The 13,770-nt window shown below is 47.6% G+C and overlaps 1 protein-coding gene and 1 long non-coding RNA gene across 2 annotated transcripts in view; one reads left to right on the top strand and one right to left on the bottom strand.

Annotated features, from left to right (window-relative positions):
* Positions 384-5,038, bottom strand: RACK1 (receptor for activated C kinase 1). The gene is given in 8 exon segments (NM_214332.1): positions 384-490; positions 864-974; positions 1,613-1,753; positions 2,101-2,211; positions 2,759-2,854; positions 3,088-3,235; positions 3,754-3,925; positions 4,843-5,038. Coding segments are annotated over 8 exon segments (954 nt in total). The 5' UTR covers positions 4,952-5,038; the 3' UTR covers positions 384-424.
* Positions 5,376-13,770, top strand: part of LOC106508370 — a 13,562-nt gene continuing 5,167 nt past the window's right edge. Inside the window, exon 1 of the long non-coding RNA XR_002341587.1 lies at positions 5,376-5,446. This is a non-coding gene — a long non-coding RNA (uncharacterized LOC106508370). The remainder of the gene's footprint in view (positions 5,447-13,770) is intronic.

Below are 13,770 nucleotides of genomic sequence, written 5' to 3'. Positions count from 1 at the left end.
GCTTTGAGACTTTATGACTGGTTTTCCCAGTAATCTCCATACCATGGCTCTCAAGCCCAGGACTTGAGCACACTACATGACCAAAATATTTTTGTGTCACTGTATCTAGCTGAAGTCCTACAAAGCTGAAGTGAGGGGTCTCATTGCCATGAATTGGAGAGTATACAGGAAACCTCAATGTGCCACACATTTGTCATTTAACTGCCACTTGAAAACCCATTTCTTACACTTACGAACACTTTTAGACCACCACAGACAACTTAAAATCTTCCAACTTAAAGCTGCCTTGTTAACTGCCAAACTCCATTTCAGCCAAAGCCCTAATGTGATATAGACTACACTAACCTGATGAGTTTCAGAAAGTTTTCAAAGACACTTTTAGTCAGAAAACCAGTTTTTTTATTTTTAAAGCTCTGCCATGTTTCTAGCGGGTGCCAATGGTCACCTGCCACACTCGCACCAGGTTGTCTGTGTAGCCAGCAAACAGAGTCTGTAAGGGAGAAACAAGTGTCAAGTCCAAGCTATGACATTTTCTAGTCCCACCAGTGTAACAAGATGGCTCTCCTTTTAAAGAGCTCATCTTTCAACTACCACTCATAGATGATTATGTATTCCTAGAGTAGATAACAGTAAATATGCATGTTTGTAAACTGGTCAGATTAATCAAGGTCTTAATTAAAGACCCTTCAGTCCCCCTATAGATGCATGAACATGTTATCTGTTCACTGGCACAGCTAACTGGGTTCTGCGAAATGGAAATCATTTTACTTTATGTCAAGAACATTGGTTCTATAACTGGCTGACAAAAAGCAGAAAATGAGTAAGGGTTTAAAGCTAAATCACCTGAGAACAGATCCACTTACCTGGCCATCAGCAGACCAGGCCAGAGAGGTACACTGGGGCGGTTCTGCTTTGCTGCTGGTACTGATAACTTCCTGCTTCAGTTCATCTACAATGATCTTGCCCTCCAAGTCCTGGAAACAGACAAGGGCAATTTTTGCACTTTAATGCCACCAACATTTTTTAAAAGTTAGTGCTGTGATGCCAAGAGTTTGGTGGCATCAATGGAGTGCAGTGACACACGTTTACTCTTGATCCCAGCACAGTGGGCTAAGGTAAGGGTCCAGGGTTGCCATGGCTGTGGTGTAGGTCACATCCCAGGCCTGACAACACCATATGCCATGGTGTGGCCCAAAAAAGGGAAAAAAAAAAAAAAAGCCAAGACAGAGAGGTCTCTCAAAGAGCCCCTTTAATCAGTGATTTTCAACAGTGGATGATTTTTTGCCCTTCTGAGGACACTTGGCAATGCCTGGCGTACTGTTAGACACACTGAAATGCAAAACAACCACTTAAGTATCAACTGTGCTGAAGTTAAGTTGCTATAACCGAGAATCCTTTTCTATAGGCCAATGTCTCCCACCACTGCAAACCCCAATCCTAAGAACTTTTTAACTCATTGTTTTGGGGGTATCCACTGACACTGTGATGATTCAGTTGTTCACAAAGTCCAGATCCCAACAAGTGAGTCAAATGACATACCAGGAAATCCCAAGACTGAAAAAGCTTTCAAGGCATAGCCAGGTATTTGGCCTCAACTGCGGCACATACTCACCCAGATCTTGATGCTAGGGCCTGTAGCAGCACAGAGCCAGTAGCGATTGGGACTGAAGCACAGGGCATTGATGATATCCCCACCATCTAGCGTGTAAAGGTGCTTGCCTTCATTAAGGTCCCACAACATGGCCTGGCCATCCTGAGCAGAGAGGGGATGCAAGTCAGGGCAATGTGACTTCTTCCAGATGTTAATCCCACTCATCTCAAGTCTTAAGAACTAATCAATCAATATCAATATGCTTTCCTTTAATACATGACACCTCACCAATCCTATCAAGACACAGGATCCTAATCTCATCAATAGCTTTAAGAAACCAGCCTCACAGCAGACAATCTCGGCAAAGAGCACACCTTTTCTGTCATTTTCTGCATGGTCTTCAGAAACATTTATTCTTGTATTACTATTTCATTATCTTAAGTATTCTAAGACACTGTCTGTCCCACTTCTGCCCCCGCCCCTTGAGGAGACTCCTGGCCTTTGAATACCTTGCCTCCAGAAGCACAGAGGGATCCATCTGGAGAGACAGTCACAGTGTTCAGGTAGCCTGTGTGGCCGATGTGATTGGTTTTCAGCTTGCAGTTAGCCAAGTTCCATACCTAAGATCGTGGGTCACAGGTGAAAAACCTGGCCCTGGATCTGCCAAGAGGGCTCAGGCCAAATAAAAGGCATAGCACAATGTTTAAAAGCATTCCTGAACAGGGAAGCCAATTTCAATTCTATAAGTAACAAAAAAGGTCAAAGAATTTGTCCTGAGCACTTAAGAATAGTAAGATTAAAACTGGAAATTGGAATTGGGAGTTTTCCTGGTGGCGCAGTGGGTTAAGGATCTGGCAATGGCACTGGCACTGACGTGGCTCAAGTTGCTACTGTGGCATGGATTCCTGGCCCCAGAACTTCCATGGCCAAAAAATAAACATTTCCCCCCGCCCCAGAAATAAATGATTTGTGTTGCCACCAAGGGACACTAATTTACCAATTAGCTACTTCAGAATATATATAAAAAAGTAATGACCTATACTGAGAAAATATCAAGAGGATAAAGGTCAATTGAGGGACACAGCTTTCAAAGCTGGAGCTATGACCAACTAATTGGGAGGCAGTGGGGGTTGGTATAAAGGCCCTACACCCTGGCTCCAAGCTCACCTTGACCAGCTTGTCCCAGCCACAGGAAACAATAATGGGATTGCTGCTGTTGGGTGAGAAGCGGACACAAGACACCCACTCTGAGTGGCTCTCATCCTGCAAAGGATGGAAGGAAAATAAGATACTAAGCAACTCTAGATCACCAACCCTTCCCTCAGTTACAGGGATATATTTTGATAGCCTTGTGTTCACACCCCCAGAACCCAAACCCTCAATCAAGATTGACAGAATTGCTTTAGATCCCCAAAGAGGCTTGAAATCACCACATAAAGCCAAAAGGATGGGAGAAAATGTTCAACATGTGTTCCCTGCGTGTGCCCTCACTTTACCTGGACAGTGTATTTGCACACACCCAGAGTATTCCATAGCTTGATGGTTTTATCTCGGGAGCCAGAGACAATTTGTCGGTTGTCAGAGGAGAAGGCCACACTCAGCACATCCTTAGTATGGCCTACAAATCGGCGCGTGGTGGTGCCCCTGAGAGGGAGGACTTGGTTACACTATGGATGGACTTTGCAAATATTCTCCCAGTCATAACTGTTTCCCTAGGCTGGTTCCTGTCCCAATGGAGCTGCACTACTCACACAACCCTGGACATGGTTTGGTAACAGCAGGCCCTTGGCTGGAATATGCAAGAGAATCCCTTCAGAATTGCAGGACATGTCCTCATTCCCATGTGGGGATTGGCTGACAATGTCATTGGTCATCACCAGGATCCTCCATTATGCCTGACCAACCAAAGACTGAGCTCCCAATATACAACAGGTTCAAACTGTTGCCCACTCCCTAGTGCAGTACCTGAAAAAACTGCTCAACCAAACCACTTCACAGAAATTTTGCATAATAACAAATAAGGAGGCAGGCCAAACAACCAGAACTCTTTTCCAGATATTCTCTTACACAGTGAACCTGATCTCTCCTGGGAAACTACTTCCAGAAAGTATCTACCTCATTTCTACCCAGCTTTCCCCCAATGCCCCCAAACAGGTACTTGCGTTGTGAGATCCCAGAGGCGAAGGGTTCCATCCCAGGAGCCCGAGAGGGCAAACTGGCCATCTGAGGAGATGACCACGTCACTAACAAAGTGGGAGTGACCCCGAAGAGCACGCTGTGGGATTCCATAATTGGTCTCATCTCTGGTCAGCTTCCACATGATGATGGTCTTGTCTAAGAGGAGGTAAAAAAAAAAACAGAGGAAAGCCACTGAGAAATCCCGCAGCCCATCTTCTGACCTACTAGATAATCCAGGATACCTCAAGGTGATTGACGGGCTCACAAGTTAAGTACATTAAAGGGGTAGGGGAACTACAGGTTATGAAAGCAGTTCCCAGTCAGGGCCAAATGGTCAAGAGTGAAAAAGCTATGAGAATTTAACTCAGGTGTTTGGAACTTTTCCAGATTATGGATGCCTTTTACAGATATTCGCACCAACTCAACGTCTATTTCAAGTTTTTTTCTGAGTTCTAATGGATGGGTACAGCACTCTAGGTGAGAGAAAACTAGCTGTGAGCCTCCAGAGACTACTGCTGGGGCCTCCAGAAGTTCTGAAATTAGAAGTCACTTTAGGCTCTACAGGACTGGGTTCTTTCACTTCAATGCGTTCTACTCAACAAACTTTCTGATTAAAACCCCAAACGCAGTCATATACAAAGAGAATGAGGAAAAACCGAGGGCAAAATCGGCACACGTTGACATTGCAATCACTCCACTTCCAACCGAGTAGAGGGCCGGGCGGCAGCTCAGAAACAGCCTCTGGGTTTCAGCATGGGCACTCAGATGGCATGTTGGAATCATCACCGCCCCGTCCGGCCCCGAGGCTCCTGGGCACACATCCACTTAGATAAGTCGGCCAGAGATTTAAAAGAAGTCCCCAACCCCCTCCTGGCAGCTACTGGGTGGTCTATGTTTCGCAGTCTGCAAAGTGGGGACGCCTCAAGGGTTTAACCACGCTGAGGCCTTACGCACGGGTCAGCTCACACCCTAACCGAATTTTCAGGGCCGCTACTTGGCGGTCTACTGGCCCAGCCATACAACGTGCGCAATCCCCTACTCCCGTATCCTCTACACCGCACCTCAGTCCGTACCTCGAGAAGCGGACAGTATCATGTCCGGGAACTGGGGAGTGGTAGCAATCTGGGTCACCCAGCCGTTATGGCCCTTGAGGGTGCCACGGAGAGTCATCTGTTCAGTCATGGCGGCAGCAGATGCAGATGTCGCCGGAGCGACGAGGATGGTACCGGATAGCTCAGAGAGACGACCTGCACGGCCTCTCACGCCGAGGCCCGGCTGAGGAAAAGACCGAGCAGTGGCATGCCGGAACCGGAAATACCCTCCCTCTCCGGAAAAATGGTGCCCTCCCACAATGCACTCCTGCTCAAGATGGCGGCACTACATAGTGCCCGGGAGGAAGCAAAATAAGACCTGATGGTTCCCTGCTCCGCGCGACCTAATTTGGCAGCACTGTAAAAATGAATTCCAAAACCGACACGCCAGAGTATTTTAAAAGGCTCCTCAAAGGTTGATTAGGGAATGATGTCTAAAAAGCGGAAGACGGGAAGTGCTCGCCCCATTCCCGTAAGGATAGCCTAGCGCCTTCGCTTCCCGTAGGTCGCACCGCGCGAACCCCGCCCCTTCCGCTTCGTGGCTCTGAGAGCAACACAGAGGGCGTTTAATATCGAGGCCGCAACTGTGAGTAACGGTGGGCAATGTAAAAAATCCGGTGTTAAGTTTTAAAAATAAACTGTGCTAAGGTGAACTATTAAACTCTAACAGATATACATGCGCGGGGGACGACTCTTCTCTGGAGAGGTTTATGCTCTGATGTTTTTGGCTGAGGAACTCCATGCCCAGAAAGACTGAGTTCAGCCAGGACTAAGGCAGAAATGGGTTATGGAGCGGAAAACCGAGGATGAAGGAAAAATCCTTATGTGGGCTGCTGGGCAGTCACCCCACTCCTGCCTCGGCAAGAGCGCGGAGAGCTCTCGCGGAAACTGAGCGGTCCTAAGAGGAAGGACCTGTGGGTTCTGACTTAATGTGGGCTCGGGTCAAAACCAGCTCCTGGCCAAGCCACCTCATGGAAGGGCCGTGGGTCTGGGGCGGGGGGGGGGGGCGGTGGTCCTAGGCGTGCCCAAGTATTTCCTGTTTGTAACTTGTATTAACTTAATTTCTTATCAGTCAAACGAGTTTGGGAGTAATAGTACCTACCTCCTAAGGTATTGTGGAGAGTAAATGAGTTAAGACAGGTAAAATGCCCAAAAAAGTGGCTGGCAGAGTGAATGCGCCCAACTTAACATTTGAGTACCAGACTCTTTATTTTAGATCTTGGGGATATATCTCTGAAGAGGAAGAAAGGGACCAGGTTTAGTTTGTTTTTAAGTTTACAGTCAATGCGCTGGAGAGAAGAGAGCTTGAAGGGGAGACTTTAACAAAGACAGGAAGATCTGGGAGAGAACCCCGTGGATTTATGATGATGTAATGTCCCAGTCAATGGTTACATATAGAGAAAGTCGGAGGGAAGGGTCAGTGATAAAAGTCCTGAGCTGGAGCGTTGGAAGCGCTTAGGACGGAGGGTCGGAATAATGAGATGGAGGTGGGGCGGGGGAGCTGACAGAGGGCCTTGCAGGCTGGGGGAAGGACCGCGGAAACCCCAACCAGAAAGCCTGCCTTTGAGAAGGAAGGCAGGGGTAATGGCGAAGCTGCTGTTGGCTGTGGCCGCTCAGGTGTGCAAAGAGGGCCGGAATTTCCTCGCTTGAGAGCAGCTACTCTCCTGCTGCCCCTGCAGACCCCTGCTTTCCTCTGCAGCCACGTTCGGGCTCGGAAGGGTGCAGTCTTTGTTAAGCTCCTCCACAGCCTGACAACTATCCTCCCAGACTCCCAGCTTTGTGCATCACCTGCCTCCATGACACCCCCAACGGCTGTCCTGTCACTTTCTCCGGCTTTGAAGGCTACCCCACCCACGTGTTTTGTTTCTGCTGTGGTCATGGGAGACCATTGCCTTTACCTACCCCACTATCCAGCTTGCTGCCCACGACTTGGGCCATGCCTGAGTCCTTCTGGGCACTGGGCACAATGGAGAGGTGAACAATTCTATTGCATCTCAGTGTGGAATATGAGGCCTGCTGAGCAAAATCTCCTCTCAGTCCTCAAGAACCCTCGATTCTCCACCTCCTACCTCCAGTCCCCAAAGACACCATCACTAATCACACATTATTACACTTTTTCCCCCAAGAAACCTCTTTCTGGCTCTGTTTCTTGAACTTCGCCCAGGGAAGATCCCTATGGAATGTGGACCCCTGAGGGTAAGCCCAACCTTGCCTCAGAGACCTTTCTGTAAGGCCAGACTCCTTTCCAGAAGCTCCCAGCCTAGCTCCATCCTCTGGGGTCCCCCAAGTTCACCTTGCTTCCTTGTCTTCCCTCTGTACCCGGACTGCAGAAAGTGACTTTCACATCCGGAGGGCCTCTCCCCTTCCTTGTCTCTACTCTTTTTTTTTTTTTTTTTGTCTTTTGTTGTTGTTGTTGTTGCTATTTCTTGGGCCGCTCCCGCGGCATATGGAGGTTCCCAGGCTAGGGGTCGAATCGGAGCTGTAGCCACTGGCCTACGCCAGAGCCACAGCAACTCGGGATCCGAGCCGCGTCTGCAACCTACACCACAGCTCACGGCAACGCCGGATCGTTAACCCACTGAGCAAGGGCAGGGACCGAACCCGCAACCTCATGGTTCCTAGTCGGATTCGTTAACCACTGCACCACGACGGGAACTCCTGTCTCTACTCTTGAAACAATTCTGGCAGTGCCCCTTCCTATGGGACCAGGAGGGTAATTTGAGTTTTGCCTGGAGCCCACCAGGACTAAGCCAGTGGTGCCGGTGGAGGAACTGGTGAAATGGAGTGTAGTGGATTTCCTAGTCAATCAGAGACCCTTTAGGGTTTAGGCTTTACACTTCAGACTTTTCCTCAGGCCACAGTACCACTGAAGGACCCTACTGCAGGATGTAGGCCTTGCCCCAACTCTGGGGAACCTTTTCTTTTGTAGCTGGGGGAGGGGCTGAGTAGAGCAGCCTTTCCTGCCCAGCCTCAACTGGAGTTGAGCGCCATCCAACGCCTGCTTCCCTCAGGGGCTCCTGCGGCTCCTTGCTAGGCCTATATGTCCTCACTTGGCCCCGGTTATTGGTCAACCTGGACTCCTCACCCCTCTTACAGCCCACCCTGGGCTGCTGGATAGTTTGAGAATCAGTTGTACACCTTTCACAAAATCTACTGTCTACTCCAGCCAAGTTAGACTGGGCCTCCAGGCTTCTTCCTTCTTTCCCAAGGGGGCTTTTCTCCAACCTCATAGAGATGGAAGCCTGCTGGAGGCTCTCACCTGGCCTTCATGGAAGACTTGGCTCTCCTCCAGGCTGGCTTCCTACTTCTCCCTTTTGCCCATGCTCTATGGGCAGAGCTGGTCCACCTGGCCTGGAGTTTGATGGGGTCTCACCCATTTAACATCTGAGCTCCTGGACTTCCCCATCTTTCTCTTGTCCCCACAGGTACCACCTCCATTCCACACAAGGGAAGAAGCCCAAGAATGAAATTGGAGAGGCTCTTCTAAGGAAGTCTGTCTTACCATACCTTTTCTGAAGGGAGCCCCTAGGACTCACATAGCTGAAAAGAGCCCCTTGGGTTTCTTGCCTGAGACCCATGACCTCCAGGAGCACACACCTCCATCCCCTCTTGCCAGCATTCAAGAGGTGAGACAGGTCTTCCTCTGAATGCTGAGGTCAGGGCTTTTGTATGTCATGGACGAGAGTGAGGGAACCCTGTATGACCAGGACCAGGGGGCCTGCTGACTGCCAGACCTGGGCAGGTGGCCTCCCTTTGTTTTATTGTCCCTCTGCAGACTCAGTGTGGTTGGCTCTGGCATGCCCCACACTTAATGTTTTGTGGCTACATTGGCCCTCCCCTGCTCCTCCAATAACTCTCCCACAAAGAACACATGTTGTTCTCCTGCCTGGGAGGTCCACCATATCTCATCCTCCTTAGTTAAATCTAAGCTTCAGGTCTCAGCTTGGGTTGCTACATCTGGGAGGTCCTCTTGGACCCTTAGGTTAGGTCAGGTCCCTTTATTTCATGCTGTCATAGTGGTGGTGCAGTGTGTGCTGAGTCTTATTTGAATCCCACAGGGCTCTCCTCTGAGTCCCCTAAGATAGAGACTAGGCTCTTTCTGCTCACACGTTGCATTCCCAGCATCTGGTAGAGGGTTTGACATGTGGAAAATTCTAATCTTGGTGGCCAACCTCACAGACTGAGTAGTTAAAGGGGGGGCAGTCCAGACAGGGGGATCAGCTTGGGGAGGAGGTGTGCAGGTGGTTTGTATACACAAGTTTGGGAGGGATGGTTTCAAGAGGGAAGGTAGAGTGGAACCTAAGGTGGGCAGGGAGCCCTAGCAATTTTGTCCTGAAGCCCAGTATGGTCTCTTTAGGATTGTCCCATTCCTCTCCTGCCTAGACTTGATTTTACTGAAAGGCATTTGTTGTCAGTGAAGGCTGTTGGAGCAGTAAGACTAGAAATAAGTAGAGTTCAGAGGCTGGACAGGAGGGTCTCCTAGAGGATCATCAGAGTTTTATGAAGGAAGAGACAGAGGCCTTAACCAAAGGCATTATGAGTAAGAGGTTGAACATCTCTTCTAATCTACTCTGCCTCCTTCACTCCAGGGTCTAGAATTAGGTGCTGTATATAGAAGCTAATTAATGATTGAGGTCTAAAGAATTAAGTTCAGAAAGGCTGGAGTCAAGGAAATGTGAGACTATTACAATTATAGGTTCTATTCTGTTATTCCTAGGGAGATGGGGAGATGTGGTGTTAAATCAATGCTGGGAATAGAACTTAGAAAGAAATCACATGCCATAATGTCATTTGAAAAAGATTATTTGTCTGTCTTAGGCAGAAATATGAGGTTTAACAGTAACCCAGAAAGCTGCTAAGAATTCTATTGGGTCTTCTCTAAGAGATGGACGGTGGGATTTCCCAGGGTCTGGGTGCTTTTGCAGAAGTGCAGAGTGAGAGGCTGAGAAGGTGAGCATGATTCAGGCAGGTGGCTATACTCCAAGCAGGACTATAAGAAATGCCAGTGGAAGGTAAGCTTCTGGCCTCTTGTTAAAGGACTTAAAGAAGAATTAGGTGGTAGGGAGAAAGAAAAGGTGACCCAAGGTGCCAGTTCTCAGCTTTTTGCCAGTTAGATTCAATGTGAACAGGGTCAGGAGATCATACTGAAATGGAATGTTGAGGCTAGCTAGCTCACAAGGTAGGAGGGCTGAGGAGGAGTAAACCCTGCTCACACCCAAGTGTTAAATAGCCAGAACCTGCTGAAAATTTTCATTTGCTATAGGGGGAGAGAAGGGATTTTAAATGCTTAGAAAATGGCAGACAAAAGGGGGGATTGACCTCCAGAGATCCTTTTGTGGGCCCTCTGGATCTCCCTTTATCTTTGTGGGGTCTTGCTTGATGCCAAGTGGAACTGTCTACCAAAAAGCTCTGACCAACACTGGATATGAATCCCTTAGGATGGAGGAAAAGGCAAGGCAGACCCAAGAGGGAACCTCAGCAAGTGAGATAAATAGGGAGTAATGAGCTTCCCTATTCTTTAAGGCTGTTGTTAATTCAAATCCCTGAGGTCTCCATTTCCACCCTTCTTTGGTGAGGAGAAGAGTAGCAGGTCTCCTGGTAACAGAAGCCTTATTGCATTTCCTCCTATACTTGCCAGTAGAGGGAATGAGATGAGCTGTTTTTGCCCAAGCCTAGGATTCTTTTACTATACCTCTGAGGACTCTGGTTTGTGGGCAAACACTATCATTAAATTTATCACTATCGGAGTTCCCGTCGTGGCGCAGTGGTTAACGAATCCGACTAGGAACCATGAGGTTTGCGGGTTCGGTCCCTGCCCTTGCTCAGTGGGTTAACGATCCGGCGTTGCCGTGAGCTGTGGTGTAGGTTGCAGACGCGGCTCGGATCCCGCGTTGCTGTGGCTCTGGCGTAGGCCAGTGGCTACAGCTCCGATTCAACCCCTAGCCTGGGAACCTCCATATGCCGCGGGAGCGGCCCAAGAAATAGCAACAACAACAAAAAAAAATTTATCACTATCTTTAGCTCTCAGTCTCCTTTTCAGCCCTGTTATTCCTAGAACCTCTAACATTGCCAGCATAAACTGCGATCTTTTCCAGGACTTTAAGACGACCTTTATACCTTCTGCCAGGATTTAGTGTGAAAGAAGAAAGGGAAGAACCTATTTACCTGTTTTAATACTAGGTTCTGCCCATCATCCTATTTTCAGAAAATCAGGCACCAAATGAAAACTTATTTATTTATTTATTTTTGTCTTTTTGCCATTTTTTGGGGGCCGCTCCCGTGGCATGTGGAGGTTCCCAGGCTAGGGGTTGAATCGGAGCTGTAGCCACCGGCCTACACCAGAGCCACAGCAACGCGGGATCCGAGCCACATCTGTGACCTACACCACAGCTCACAGCAACACTGGATCCTTAACCCACTGAGCAAGGCCAGGGGTCAAACCCGCAACCTCATGGTTCCTAGTCAGATTCGTTAACCACTGAGCCACGACGGGAACTCCTGAAAACTTATTTATACTTATGTCCCTTATGTTTGGAGGTCCCAGCCTCAGCTCTTTTTGGGAAGGGTGTAATGATTTTGTTTTAGCTACTCTCCATTGGAGTTTTCCCTGTCACATCTCCCACATGTGATCCACATGGATCATAAGTGAAACTGGCTTAAGGTCCTTTTGGTCAGATTTTTAAAAAAAGAAGGCCACCTTTTCTCCTTTTATATCTAAAAATATCAACCTTCCAGTCTTCTCTAATTGAGAAAATAAAGTTGTTTCACTTTTCCTTTTTCATCTTTCTTTTGCACTTGACTACTCCTAAGGGTCCTAGGAAGGACCAGAATTCAACCTGCCTTTTTTTGTATAGAACAATATAAACATGATAGCCATACATGACTGTTTAAAATTAATTTAAATTAAATACAATTAACAGTTCAGTCCCTGAGTTGCACTAGCCACATTTCAAGAGCTCAAAAGTCGTATGTACCTACTGTATTGGATAATACAGATTGAGAACATGTCAATCACTGCAGTCCTTTTATTATTTATTTATTTATTTCGCTTTTTAGGGCTGCACCCTCGGTATATGGCAGTTCCCAGGCTAGGGGTCGAATTGGAGCTACAGCTGCCAGCCTGCACCACAGCCATAGCAACATGGGATCCAAGCAGTGTCTGTGACCTAGACCGAAGCTCACAGAGTGAGGCCAGGGATCAAACCCTCATCCTCATGGGTGGTCAGTCATCTCCGCTGCGCCACAATGGGAACTCCCTAGAGTCCTTTTAGAGCTGGTATAGAGGGGCTAGTGTCCCTGTCTCCCCCTTTTTGTAATCCCATTTTATCACTCAGTAAATATTTGTGATAACTTCCCTGTTATAGGATAACTTTCAAAGGGGGTCAGGGAAACAGGTCCTATTAAGGTTTCAGGAGTCATGGCATAGGGTTGGTTTTAAGGAAGTGCTTTAAGGCCTGATGTTGTATCATTAGGGCCACTCTGCTTCTGACAGGAACAAAAAGTTTTTGGTCTTATGTGTAAGTTCTAAATAATACTTTAAAAAAAACAACTGCCCTATGGCCTTGATGAAACTGAGGAATAGCTGAAATGATTGCCTTTTACTACTCATTGTTTCTAGATCTTAATTTCATATACCGCTTTTATCTGTCATAGTTCTTAAAGGCAGTGATATAGGCAGCTCTAAAGTTTAAAAAAAGTTCACTGACTCTACCACCTGTATGCTAAGAGCTGGGAGAAGTGGAGTCTTATCAGTTAATCTCACTGATGCTGAGACTCCATTTAATAAAATTCCAACTAATTAAGGCTATTTTTCCACTGAACACTTTTTTTTTTGGGGGGGGGTCTTTTTGTCTTTTGTTGTTGTTGTTGTTGCTATTTCTTGGGCCGCTCCCGCGGCATATGGAGGTTCCCAGGCTAGGGGTTGAATCGGAGCTGTAGCCACCAGCCTACGCCAGAGCCACAGCAACATGGGATCCGAGCCGCGTCTGCAACCTACACCACAGCTCACGGCAACGCCGGATCGTTAACCCACTGAGCAAGGGCAGGGACCGAACCCGCAACCTCATGGTTCCTAGTCGGATTCGTTAACCACTGCGCCACGATGGGAACTCCTACTGAACACTTTTGAACACCTGTGCCAGGCACTGCCGACAGCACCTTAGTGAAGCTAGTAAAGGCACTTCTGTGGATATGACACTTTCCTTGAATCTAGATGTGTGCTCCTCAACCAGGGGTGCTCTTGTATTCCGAGACAGTGTCTGGAGATAGTTGGGGCTGTCACAACTGGTGGAGGAATGCTACATGTATCTAGTGGGGAGAGTCCAGGAATGCTGTCAAGCATCCTTGAATGTACAGGACATCCTGCCTCCATAACACACACACAGCAAAGAAAATAATTAAAATAATTATCTCACTCAAAATATCCATAGTGCTGATGTTGAGAAATCCTGGTCTAAACCACAGCATGGATCAGTTCTTTGTGCCATGACTAATCATGAGGATTAGTTCAGGGTCAGTAGGATAGTGTAAGGCTAGCAAGTGTCTGATAAATTGGTAAAGAAGAAAACTAGGGGTCACTGGAATAGTGGGCTCCATAAAGGAGAAGGGTAGATATAACGAGTGTGTTTAACTGCACTAGAATGCTAGGGGCTAAGGTCACAGTGCAGTTAGAGTTGAGGATTTCAGGTATGTAGCAAGTCTGTATGAAGATAAGGTCCAGGGTACAGCCATAGGAATAGAAAGGAGCAAGTTAAACAGTCTAACTTGTGATGGGAGGTCAATAGCTGAACCTAGTAGGGAAGACATTTAAGAAACAGATGAGCATCTGGTGGATGTAGATGTATGTTGGTTTTTCTCAATGTTTTTGTAACCCACACATACCTTAACATCTCACATTCTTCCTCCTTCAGT

The sequence above is a fragment of the Sus scrofa genome, chromosome 2, assembly GCF_000003025.6.
Source record: "Sus scrofa isolate TJ Tabasco breed Duroc chromosome 2, Sscrofa11.1, whole genome shotgun sequence".
Taxonomy (NCBI): domain Eukaryota; kingdom Metazoa; phylum Chordata; class Mammalia; order Artiodactyla; family Suidae; genus Sus; species Sus scrofa.
Note: the sequence above shows the minus strand (reverse complement) of the source record. Positions and strands in the feature narration are given on the sequence as shown.